The sequence below is a fragment of the Rosa chinensis genome, chromosome 3 (genome assembly GCF_002994745.2).
Source record: "Rosa chinensis cultivar Old Blush chromosome 3, RchiOBHm-V2, whole genome shotgun sequence".
Taxonomy (NCBI): Eukaryota; Viridiplantae; Streptophyta; class Magnoliopsida; order Rosales; family Rosaceae; genus Rosa; species Rosa chinensis.
Genome location: NC_037090.1, coordinates 4,360,221 through 4,372,796, shown reverse-complemented (window position 1 = coordinate 4,372,796; position 12,576 = coordinate 4,360,221). Strand labels below are relative to the sequence as shown.

At 38.3% G+C, this 12,576-nt stretch overlaps 3 protein-coding genes across 3 annotated transcripts; 2 read left to right on the top strand and 1 right to left on the bottom strand.

Moving 5' to 3' along the window:
- Positions 1-613: 613 nt before the first annotated feature.
- LOC112194842 (UDP-N-acetylglucosamine transferase subunit ALG13 homolog) lies at positions 614-2,692 on the top strand. The gene is made up of 4 exons (XM_024335081.2): positions 614-739; positions 1,288-1,492; positions 1,892-1,991; positions 2,294-2,692. The coding sequence occupies exons 2-4, from the start codon at positions 1,313-1,315 to the stop codon at positions 2,548-2,550; spliced, it is 537 nt and encodes a 178-aa protein (XP_024190849.1). The 5' UTR covers positions 614-739; positions 1,288-1,312; the 3' UTR covers positions 2,551-2,692.
- A 784-nt stretch (positions 2,693-3,476) lies between these two features.
- Positions 3,477-7,148, top strand: LOC112194841 (probable serine/threonine-protein kinase PBL7). The gene is made up of 6 exons (XM_024335080.2): positions 3,477-4,299; positions 4,397-4,665; positions 5,210-5,592; positions 6,028-6,160; positions 6,349-6,438; positions 6,530-7,148. Exons 1-6 carry the CDS (start codon positions 4,008-4,010, stop codon positions 6,686-6,688), a joined length of 1,326 nt encoding a protein of 441 aa, XP_024190848.1. The 5' UTR covers positions 3,477-4,007; the 3' UTR covers positions 6,689-7,148.
- A 563-nt stretch (positions 7,149-7,711) lies between these two features.
- LOC112191253 (DNA excision repair protein ERCC-1) lies at positions 7,712-11,801 on the bottom strand. Its single transcript, XM_024330584.2, has 9 exons — positions 11,252-11,801; positions 10,905-11,013; positions 10,026-10,129; positions 9,343-9,442; positions 9,101-9,177; positions 8,811-8,910; positions 8,586-8,657; positions 8,423-8,491; positions 7,712-8,248 (listed from the first exon to the last, which is right to left on the bottom strand). Exons 1-9 carry the CDS (start codon positions 11,470-11,472, stop codon positions 7,943-7,945), a joined length of 1,158 nt encoding a protein of 385 aa, XP_024186352.1. The 5' UTR covers positions 11,473-11,801; the 3' UTR covers positions 7,712-7,942.
- Between the last annotated feature and the right edge of the window lie 775 nt (positions 11,802-12,576).

Below are 12,576 nucleotides of genomic sequence, written 5' to 3'. Positions count from 1 at the left end.
AGTCGATCGGTGGGCGGAGGTCGGCGTCCTGGCTGGGTTTCCTCGGTCGGGTGACTCGGGTCGTGCTTCGGGTCTGAGATCACCGAGCTCTCCTTTTTGTTTTGTCCTATGTCGTTCTGCCACGTCTCCAGGTGACCCTCACCTAGGTGGATGGCAGATGCTCCGGTCATTTTATTTAATTTGTTTAAGAAAAGTAACCATCTCTTGTCAACAATAGTAATGAATGGACATAAAGGCGCTCATTTTTTGGACTTTTAACTGTTTTTTCAAGTTAGTTTTTGCCGATCGAACAAGGTTTAGAGAGCTCCAACTCGTTGAAGATTTTTCATCAAAGAGTAGTTAGGTAATTAGCCTTGGAAAATATGTTTTTGGACACGCCCGAATCGCATCAAAACAACTGGCTGCAAGACCTTGAATACCACACGAAGGAGAACAAGGTTCTTCAATGAAAAAATGCTCGGCAATATCGCAGTATAGGTGTTTACAATGAACAAATAGATTGTCATACACGGTAACAAGAGTGTTACAGGCCCATAAAATAAAGGCCACCAAAGCAAAAAAGAGCAGCCCATTGAAAAGTATGAGAAGCCCAAAACCCAACTTAAAAATGGAGCCCCATTCCTGTAACCGTTTTCAACAACCTTTTCCTCTAGTTATTCTTCTGCCTCTAAAGTCTAAAAGAAAACAGAGGACGATTAAGATTGCGTTTCAGGTCCAAAGCTTTCTAAATTCTAACCAGGTGAGTTTTTCCGCATCAGTTTAACACACTTCAGTTATGTTTGAGCTTTAAAAAGACTGAAACACTGCAGTTTCCATCCTCTGATCTTTGATATCATTGATTTCAAAGATGTCAAAATCCAAGACCCCAAATTTCATTTGGGGATTTATGATCAGTTTAACTTTTGAATGTCAATTTGTGATTGAGGAGCCAAATGGGTTTAATGGGTTTTCACTGAATTTCACTTCCCATTGAGTTTGTGTGAGTATGGAGTGTGATGATCTCGGTTAAAGCCTTAAAGGTGATGGCTTTAAGTTAATAAGCTGAGATTTTGTGCTTGTCTGATTTAAACAAACTCTGGAAGTTTCATTGATAGATACCTTTGTTTCTTATTATTAGAAAGCAGTTTACTTGTAACTCTGCCGTACATAATTTGGACCTTTGATCTAGTTTTCACATTTTGCCCCATTCTTTGTTTTCCAATGCATTTGGTATTTTGGTTATCTTACACTTGCCAGTGTGTTGATTCTAAAAGTGTTTCTTGTTGCTTGTGATTGCTGCATGATTAGTTTGTGAGACCCAGACGTATTGTAGATGGGAGATACTGAGGTTACAATGAAGTCTAAGAAGACGGTTTTTGTGACTGTTGGAACTACTCGTTTTGATGCTCTAGTGAAAGCGGTGGACACACGAGAGGTTAAAGAAGAGCTGTCAAGAAGAGGGTACACCGAGATTCTCATTCAAATGGGCCGTGGCTCCTATATTCCCTCAAAGGTACTTTTGAAATTTCGGTCCCAGCGGTTTTTGTTTGCAGGAATTATGTGATTAGCGTATGCTGCTCAAAATGTACTTTAAAGTAATATCATCGGGGAGGAGCTGATATTGATTAGACATGAAATAAATATTTTGCATGCATAATGAATTTAAAATTTCTTCACAAAGAAAACAAATTGATCTCGAAGACTAGGGAGCTTGTATTCTTCATCTTTGATTGATTGTAGACCTCGTCATTGTCTACTAGATTGAAATTAGGGTATTTGCTTGAGACAGTTACATATAATCACTTGTATTCTCTTATCTTAACACACTTGTCTTCCAGTAATATAATTTTAAATTTATCTATGCTTCTTTTCATTTTCTTTATCAACGCCCTGAACAATTTTTTAAATGCAGTCTGACGGAGGTGATGACTCCATTGCGGTAGATTACTTCACTTTTTCATCAAGCATTGCAGACTATCTGAGAGCAGCATCTCTCGTCATTAGCCATGCAGGTATAGTTGTAGTAGTGTGTTTTATTCCTCTGGCTCTTGCTACCATGGATTTAGACTGTTAAGATATTGGCTCATACAACCTCAGATTGGAGAATCACTTCTTCAGATATGTGTCTAACATTGTCATTCATCGGAAGTCACATGATGCATAAATGCTTTTATGAGGACACTTTTTATATGCTCACTACTTTCACGTTGTAGATCACTCAAAACTATATTAGGAAGAGAAATTAAGTTGATTCTGAGCCCTTTTTACACTTTGATGCTTGATATTTTATGCCTGTAATTTTACTGTGGTGCAGGGTCAGGGAGCATATTTGAGACATTGCGGCTTGGGAAGCCTTTAATTGTTGTGGTTAATGAAGATTTGATGGACAACCATCAAAGTGAGTTGGCAGAAGAACTAGCAGACAGGAAGCATCTGTACTATGCTCGCCCAAACACACTTCAACACATTATAGCAGATATGAAAGTGGAGTCCCTCATTCCATACCATCCAGGTGATGCCACACCAGTCGCCAAGCTTATCAATAGGTTTCTTGGTTTTTCAGAGGATTGATAGAAGTGTATGATTTTGTTACTTGAACCGAATATATCCATAAGATATTAATTTTGCATAATCAAGATGGATGTTTTAGTGAAGCATGAAAATTCTCTCTTGGTGGGCATGAATGTCTAACGGACTATAGATTGGTCATCAAGGTTTTGCACTTATCATCCTCTATCTATAGTTTTGGCAGGTTTCTCAACCGAGCTTTATTCATGCCAACATTTGGTCTGGTTGTAGATGGCAACTGCAGACCTGGATACTAGTCCAAAATTTAAAGTCATAGATGAGTGGCTGTTTAGTGGTATATTGATTCGAAAGCTTGTAACCTCATGATGTGGTCCTGAAGAAGATGGATGGATCAGTCATAGATGGATGAAGCAAATGAAGATTAATGTGTTGGCTATGCTCTCAACAATTTCATTTGCATACTCGAAGAGATTCATCGATGAGTTTTGATGCATCATGTTATCAGTTTGAGCTTGACCCTACTTAAACTGCAACTACAGGTTACCTAACAGCTAAGTTTAGAAACAAAAGTAAAGTCACATGATACACGGTCACGGAAAATTGCTTGATGTCACTCTGTCGCACCCAGGAAGGACTTGAATTCAAAAGACCGGCTGAGATAAAGCGACAAGTTCCCAGCTATGGAGACAGTGATGCGGTACTGCATCTACCGTCATTACCGTGGACAGTGGTCAGTTACTCAGTTTGTATTTCAATGTCTCTCAGTTGTTAAGGGCAAACAAAACGAATATCTATCACAGGGTATTGCATTTTTATCTGGTATCAACTCTTTGTATGATGTTTGATGGGGGATATGTTGGGACTTGCGACTGGGGGAAGGAAGTGAGATCTGTGTAGTTTTAGGATCAGTATACTTTTTGAGTTTTACCGACTGCACCAGCTCTATGAAACAGTGAAAAATCAAATAAAATTATTAGACGTACCTGTGGAACTTTACTGGTGTGCAGTAGTGCAGTACTGTCTTGCTTCATATTCTCCTTGTTTTCTGGGTTCAAGCTGCTATTTTGCTTGTTTAATATGTTGGTGGCAATTATAAATTTATACCCAATTGGTGAAAAAGTCGTTGTCCAAATGTCTATGCATTCCCATAATGATATAGATAATACAAATATCTAGAAGCTGGAGATTGGCTTATTATTGGCAAATAATTATCTGATGAGAATATATGAGTGTGAAGTGGTGCAAAAGCTTCCAAGACTTTCTGATAGGAGGACAGAGACAATTCCATAGAAAATACAAAAGAAGAGACGAATGGAGTGCGAAATACCACTTGGTATTCACGAGGGGAGAGAGAAGAAGAGGAGGAATCATGTGAAGATACATGACCATCCTACCTAGAAGGGAAACCCAACTCCCCCGTTACCATATACAACACACAACTCTTTCTTTCTGTGTCGCTCGCTGCCATTTTCTTCCAGTTTGCATTGCTCTTTGTGCTCATGGAAGTTGACACTACTGTTGCGGAAAACCATACTGATCATAAACACCACCTTTCACATTCCTATAGCCACCACCACCATGGAAGTTTTCCTTCCAATTTGGCTATCATTATCATCATTTCCATCGTCTTTGTCATGGTCGTTCTTGCTATAACCCTCATCATATTATTTCTCAGACGGCTCAAGTCAGCCAAAACTAGTGGTGGCGACATTGATGATGAGAAGGGCAGCTTGAACAATACAAGCTGCAGGTTCATTGCTCAAAACTCCATGAACTTCAACTCCAGCCCAGGTAACAACCACAACCCATGTTTTGCAGATTTCATTTTCATGAGCTTTCATAATGCACATGACGTTGTTTGCATTAATTCTTGAAACAAATGTTGCAGATGTGAAGGGCGGGTGCCTTCAAGGAGGGAACTTGGGAAGGTCAGTGAGGACATCAGTGGCAATCACAACACCAACTAGATACAGAGGAGTCCAAGTGTTGTCATACAAGGAACTCGAGGAGGCCACTGATAAGTTTAGCGAGGCGAATGTGATAGGCCATGGAGGGTTTGGAGTGGTGTATAGGGGAGTCCTCCGTGATGGAACCATGGCGGCCATTAAGATGCTGCACAGGGAGGGAAGGCAAGGGGAGCGTGCTTTCAGGCTTGAGGTCAGTGACTTCATTTATTCGCTTTTTGTCTTTCTCATTTGCTATCTATCTATCCCTCTTTCTTTAATTTAACTTAATTTGTTTTCTGTGTTGCTTTCTTTTCTGAACTTATTGGCTTCAAAATCAACTATCTGTTTGTCCTTATTATATGTAAGCATTTGCATTTTCCAAAAGATTATTGGAGCATGATTAGAGGATATTTAGGCCTTTAATAATAATGTGTTAACTCTCTTTCTCCCTTACATCTTTCAAAAAAATGCTCTAGTATGTTATCTCACCACACTTCACAAAACAAACTTGAGGGTTGACCTAAAGTGCTCCCACACGCAAATTATGCTATGCTGCCTTCAAACTTTGACAAAGGAGTTCAATATTTCTTAAACTCTGTGTATGTCTTGTTTAACAAAGTTAAGACCCTGAATTTGAGGATACAACATCGTTTGTAGTCAACTTCATTCAGTTCTGCACATGAGGGTGAAAGAAAATGGAAGATACTCAAAGCCTTTTTCTTTATTTTTTATATTTCTTTTTCCGCCTATTGTAGGTTGATCTACTAAGCCGATTGCAGTCTCCGTACTTGGTGGAGCTACTTGGTTATTGTGCTGACCAGCATCATAGGCTCCTTGTATTCGAATGCATGGCCAATGGTACTCTTCAACACCATCTTCATTCTAGAAACCATCAGCAGCCGTTGGATTGGGGTACCCGATTGAGGATAGCCCTCGACTGTGCCAAGGCCCTTGAGTTCCTCCATGAGCAAAACATCCCATCTGTTATACACCGTGACTTCAAGTGCAGCAATATTCTTCTAGATCAAAACTTCCGTGCCAAGGTGTCTGATTTCGGATTGGCCAAGATGGCTTCCGACAAGATTAACGGTCAGGTTTCGACACGAGTGCTTGGGACCACAGGATATCTAGCTCCAGAGTGAGTGCTAAATCATCTGTAACGGACCTCTCTCTCACTTATCATCAAGCTGGAAACATACAAACACATATCTACTGCAATAGAAGCATGCACATGGGCGTATATACTAAGATCACTATTATGCTAGCTGTCATTTTGTATCATCTTCAGGTGGTATTTGCATGGATAAAGCAAGAAGAAGTTTAAGAAGAAAATTCGTACCAAACCACTATTTCTAAATAGTGGTTTCTGAAGACATTCCTTCTTTAACTAAAGCCTTTTGCAATGGTCCATAGACACTGCATATGCAGAGCATTATTCAACCTAAAAAAGTAAAAAGTTAACATGAAAGCCCTTGATTTTAAAGATGGGGTCAAGTACAAGAATTGCATTATGTGTGCACAGTAGTTTCATTAACTGTTACATTATATTTTTCACTGAGTTTTGGTGATGTAGGTATGCCTCAACTGGAAAGCTTACTACAAAATCAGATGTTTATAGCTACGGCGTGGTTCTTTTAGAGCTGTTAACAGGGCGAGTGCCAGTAGATACCAAGCGGCCTTCTGGAGAGCACGTCCTTGTCTCATGGGTTAGTGAACCAAAACTATTTGATCCTCAAACTGTAGAATATTGCCACAAAAAACAGATTAACCTTGTAAATTTCTCGTAAATATAATGACACAAAAAACTGGTGGTAATGATTATTTCTTTGCTTGTCTGGTTGTAAGAAACTGTAAACTAAGAGGTATAAATCTTTTTTGCTGTATGATTTTTCAGGCTCTTCCAAGGCTAACTAACAGAGAAAAAGTAGTGCAAATGGTTGATCCAGCTCTTAAAGGGCAATACTCGAAGAGGGATCTCATTCAGGTAATAATCTTGGGCTTGTGGCTACTAATTAATTGGAGAAAATAATTTATGCAAATTTTCGTGTTTATTAACTCGATACTGTACTCTACAGATAGCAGCTATTGCAGCAATGTGTGTGCAGCCAGAAGCTGAATATCGGCCTCTAATGACTGATGTCGTACCCTCTCTAATTCCACTGGTTAAAAACTCTTATGTTGGTTCCTCTGGCTCCTCTAGATTTCAAATTCAAGTAGTAAGTCCAAGGTATTAGGCTTAGGGGTCTGTGAAACTGCGACTCGAAGTAAACTATTGGGGCATGAGATCACCATTTGCGTTTTCACAGATTTTCACATATCAATATTCTCACGGGAACTCACAGACCCCAAGTGAAACATTCAAGCGGAAACGATCGTCCATTTAATAAATTGAGCTTCAATACAGTTGAACTCATATAGACAAGGCTTTTCATGTGGTTCACTCCAAGATCATAGTGCTGAACCACACTAACTGCTGCCAATGCACAAGAACAACATGCACGCTTGAAAGCGAGCATGGATGATGTGATCTTAGAAGGCAGTTTGGGGACTTAGGCTTCTAATTAGCTGGTGATTTCTCTCCTGTACATTTTCAACCACCATTTTTCTATTGTATGTTATTTATCAATGAAGGTGCTATGAGCTAGCCTTTAACTATTGTTCTTGATAGTAACGGAAATTCATTGATCATGACTAGAAATATTACAAACCTGTGGGATGGAAGTGATTAAACTCAAAGAAAGCATGCCTTTACCGACGAAAGAGTTGACTAACATTAACAAGTAGAAGACGTTGAGAGTTCATTTGCTATAGCACATGTTCATCAACAAGTAAAATACGGTGAGAGTTCATTTGAACATCAAGAAGGAAAATTTTACAGTATATTAATGTACCAATACATCAAGTAGACTAGATTTTATACCAAGTTAAACGTACGGACTCCATGCATATATAAATAGACTAGCTTGACTTGATTTCAAATTAATCTACCCCTATGTTGAGCTAGTCTACCTTACCAAACTAGTCTACTTGATGTATTGATACATTAATGTACCGTAGACAAACCCCATCAACAAAACCAATTCATCGATTGTCTTGACCAAAACCTATACGCTTTATGTATTAATTTTCTTAACAAAAAGTGCAGAACTAGAAATCACTTAAACTTTCTTGTTCCCACTTGTCAACATATGCACAAACAGCTGCGTCAAATTGTCGAAGAAAAAAAAATGCTGAAGCAACCATTCAACTTCCTCATGTAGGCTCATCACAAGCTAGATCATTCACCTCAATTAAGTTCTCAATTGCAGAAGTGGCAAAAGTAGAGTTCTCAAGACTGATATGAACAGAACTGTGATCCATATACATTTACATTTCCAAAACCACCTAAGAACGGAGCTACAGAAACTTAACTAGAAATAAACTTCCGATAAACTAGAAGCTATCTATGTCCTTCCCATATATCAATTTGAAGTTCTGAACCAATTTTATTATGACTTTCCCTTTTCAGCTTCAGCTTCCATGGAAACACTAGTATCTCCATTCTTCAACTCTGGTGACTTCTTTTTTTTAACTCTGTCAGCATATTTGGCAAAAGCAGCAGACAGGGCAGACTTAACAGTCGGTTCTGGTTCTTTCTTCCTGCGTTTGTTTTCTTCTTCAGTATCCTTTATTTCTTTATCTTCGGTAACTGAACAAGGTTCAGCATTGTTCGGGGGAGAAGATTCTGATACAGCAGGGCGGCTGGCAACCACACGCTTAAATGGTTCATGAAATGTGTCATACAAACGTTTTACCTGAAGATCATGGCATGGTGAGAAAAATTTGTAATGCCTTAACAAGGATATATGCCATAACACATCTACAAGGCAATAAACATTGTTTATTGATAGAATCACGCGTTTAATATGCATGCAAACAGAAAGAAAAGCAAGAATGCATTGGTGTTACTTTGAACACTGGGAGAATACCTTGCGCTCTCCAATGCCAGGGCAACGAGCTAGATCTTCCATCGAAACATCCATAACATGAGCAAGAGACTGCAATAATATGGCCATTGAAATCCATATCAACATTTACAAAAAGAGAAGTTCACAGCTAATTAAAATTCCCAGGGGAAAACTGCAAGCATACCCCAAAAGTAGTTCCAAGGGTGACAACATCAGTCTTGTTAACATGTCGAACAGTCGTTAATGCATGATTTAGCTTCAATATAAGAAGACAAGTTTCAGTTCAATGAACTCATATTGATGTAAATCATACAATGCACTCTAGTTATTTAGCATGTGAAGCATATAATAATTTGGTCCTCATGAAGAAAACAATTCATTAGTTGACCTCAAGTATAATGAATGATACCCGTGATAAATAGTCTGTATCCATTTGACCTTGAATAATGTCAGCAGGCTTGTTTTCATAGACTTTTATCGTCTCCAAGTAGCGTCCACATTCCTCCAAGCTGATAAAACACAATAAACAACAGCAAGTCAAAGAAACCAATAGGAAAAAAAAGAAAAAGAAAAAAAAAAGGACCAAATGTTAGACACCTTTACAAACAACTTGTAACAATATCCGATCTCCGTTAATCATGTTTGTTTATAAAGGGAAAAAACAAATATGATTTGCAGTTTAAGATAAAATGTATGTACCTCCAAGCACATAATAGGGTGCACTCATGAAGCATGGCAGTTTTAGTAACTTCAAGTAACGGCTTAACTACATCCTCCTGAAACCAATGAAAACGGAGAGAAAATCCACTGTTACAAACAGCAAAAATGAACTGATGGATACATGTTCAAATGGATTGCGTGAAAACATAAACCAGGAGAAAAATTGAAATATAGTTGCTTCTCAAAGGTATGAAAAAACAGCTAATTGGGGGATGGCTTACCACATCAACATGGCAAAGTACAACCCGAAGCTTGTAATTCTTTTGCAATTCTCTTATACGGTAATATAGATAATCTGGATGCAGCAGGTGATAACGAAGACTGCAACAATCGGTCAACTTAGTACTCACTTAGGACAAAGGAGTTAATTTACATACATCAAATACAGTATAATTGACAATCAATTATAACTAGCACAAGGTGTGTGTCATCAATTCCAGAGTGCAAAAACACATCAAACATAAAATTAAAGAAACAAATATATCCTGCCTGTGTATCTGTTGATCATTTCCAAGGTACACACTGATTCCATCGTGAGATAAATAGATGCCATTGTAGCTAAAATTCAACCACCTTTATCCAGAAACCATGGGAGAACAACTAAATTTGAAGATGGCAAATTGGCAAGCAGACAACTCCACAGTAAGTAGCACAATTATTAGTTCAGAAGAAAAATATGAAGCACAACAAAATTTCACATTTCCTTTTCATGTTCAAAGAAAAAAAAATCACATGGCAAAGCTATTCCATCAGTTTGCAGAAATTGTCCCACTCTATATTTTTCATCAACAGCATCACAAGGTAGTGTGGTATTGACAGTCACAATTGTATTGGATTTACTACAGAGTATTCTAACTATAGGCTCACATGTATAGAGTAGTATAAAAAGGTACAACTTGCAAACCTTAGATAGAGTGCACATGAGCTTTGTCCGAGTAAGTAGTCACAAATAATATCTGCAAATTCCCACCTCACATTTCTGATATGTTTCAGCAAGGGGTTTCCCTTCTGCATGGAGAAATTTGAATTCCACTTAGTTCAAATATCATAACTGCAAGATATTGTGCTACAAGCTGCATAAGTTTGAAATCTTCCAGCTCATGGACGTCTAATCTAAAGAGAACTTCCCCCTTTGTGAGCACAAAATATTATTTCCCTTTGGCAATGATTATTTAGAACTATTCAATCCCTCCTCATGTTGAGGTAGAATAAACAATTCCAGACACAATTTTAAAAATTCAGCACTGAAGAGTTTATGCACCATTGCACCTAATCCTCGCTATACTATACTCGGTTGTTTGCTTTAGGTCTTATCTTTATATGGGTTGTTACTACTGCTTTCTCTCACAATACGATGCATACTGAAATCAAAGTGTAAACAGGCAACAAGGGGATTCTTAAGGAGTCCTCCTGCAAAAAAGGATATAATGGAACTGATTCAACATGGCAAACATTACAGTCATGAAAAGACCCACCAATGTCAACCACACCATCACCATGGAGGGATAAATTCCTTTTAGTGACACATTCTAACAGCATGGCCAATGATTGTCCTGATTTTCAATATTACTGAGATTAACATGAACGACTATCCTAAAAGCCATTCAGTTAAAACCATGCTGCCAAAATATGCAAAGTTACAGCTCAGAGAAATTGTCAAAAGGAAAACTACTATCATCATCTGATTCAATTCAAATGCATTGCTCAAAACTTTTAGATAAACACAACTTCCATCAAATTTTGATTTTTCCATCACAATGCACCCTGAACACAAAAACTGTACCTGTCTGTTGCTCACAAGAATCGCATTGCGACGCTGCGAAGATGACGAAGATGCAACAGCATTGGTAGGAGCAGATGATGGTGGAACACCAGATGGCCCAGTTTCCCTAAAACAATAAACAACCACAACAAAGCATCAAACTTTCAGGTACCCACAAAAAGAGAAACACAAACCTTCCAAAATGCCAAACAGTTCAATTAGCTGAAGCTATTCTTTCTGGGTGAGTTCTTAAAGAATCCCCCAATACTTCCCCATAAGACACTTCCCACCAAAACAAACAATAGCCCACATTTCCTCAATCAAAATCAAATTACAGAAATAAAGAAAGGATTGAAATTGGGAAAAGGGTACCTTGAGTTAGAGGTTTCTGGGGTTTTGGGGGGGAGTAAAACTCAGAGGATTTGACAAAGGCAAAAGCTTGAGAAAAGGTTTTGGAGGGAGCAAACAGAGAAGGTGGGGTTGATTTTGACTGCGAACTCTCTATAACTTCTTGAAAAGATGGTATCTTTATCACCGTCTTGTTCTTTTGGGATGACTCTGTATTTTGCACTCTGTCTTCGTCTTCCATGTCTGGTTCTGGTTCCTGGTTCTGTTCTTTTGGGCTCGTTAGAGGTGTGTAAATTTAAGTATGGGGATTTGGTAGTGTAAATTGGTTTAGGCCTTCATTGCCTTTCGAGTGAGTTTGGATTGTAGAGACTGTATGAGGCCCATTACATTGTGAATTTTATCACTAAGGTGCTACGGCCCAACGTGTCGGATTCGAATCGGGTTAGCGTTAGTTCGAATCCGAAAACGTTTGGAAGTAGGGTTACATGATGATGGTTTGGTCGGCGGACGGCAGTCGTTGAATTCGCGGCGGTTGGATGGAGCTAAAGGGTAGAGTTTAGATTTATGATGGTGGCTAGATGTGGCTCAACAAGTTTGGTTTTTTGTGCTATGATGGCCATCTCAAGTTTGTTAAACTAGATGGTGTTTAAGCCTCTATGGTCTTTTTATGGGTTTCTTGGCCCTATTGTTTCGGTTTTTATTTAGCAGAGACATCGTAAGATGCTATGAGTCATGAGTTCTTTTTACTATAATCGGTTTTAGAATTTGTACCTTTTACTTTGCATTTGTGCTATCACTGGTTTGAGTAGGTCTTTAGGTATAAGCTACTTTCAATGTTCCCGTAGAAGTGGTTGTGTGCAATTTTGCTTCATTTTGAATGAATCGTCTTTCTTTTTTCTTTTGTCTTTTTAAAAAAAAAAAAATTGCTCCAACTTGTGCATATAATTTTTCCATTAAATTAGGATGTTATCATTAGATAATTGTATTATTGAAGCTAATCAATTAATTAAAAGAGTGTAGTGAGTAGACATTGTCCAAGTGTCTATATCTGTCATTGTCACTCTTTGTCGATCTATATAACCTTACCCATGTTTACAAGCATATAATGTAAGTGTAGTTTGTTAGGTGGTTGTGGATTAGTTATACACTTTCTTTCTTTCTCGGCAACACTTTCTGAGCATTATTCACAACTTAAATGTGACAAGTTATTGGGGCAAAACTTGTGGCTAGCTAAAGTATAGCCAAACAATGAGGAGCAGTCGGAAGTGATGAGCTAAGAATTATTGACTCGATCAATGGCTGTTTGTGAAGGACTTGAAAAAGGTCAATATTCTAAGCTCAAGTG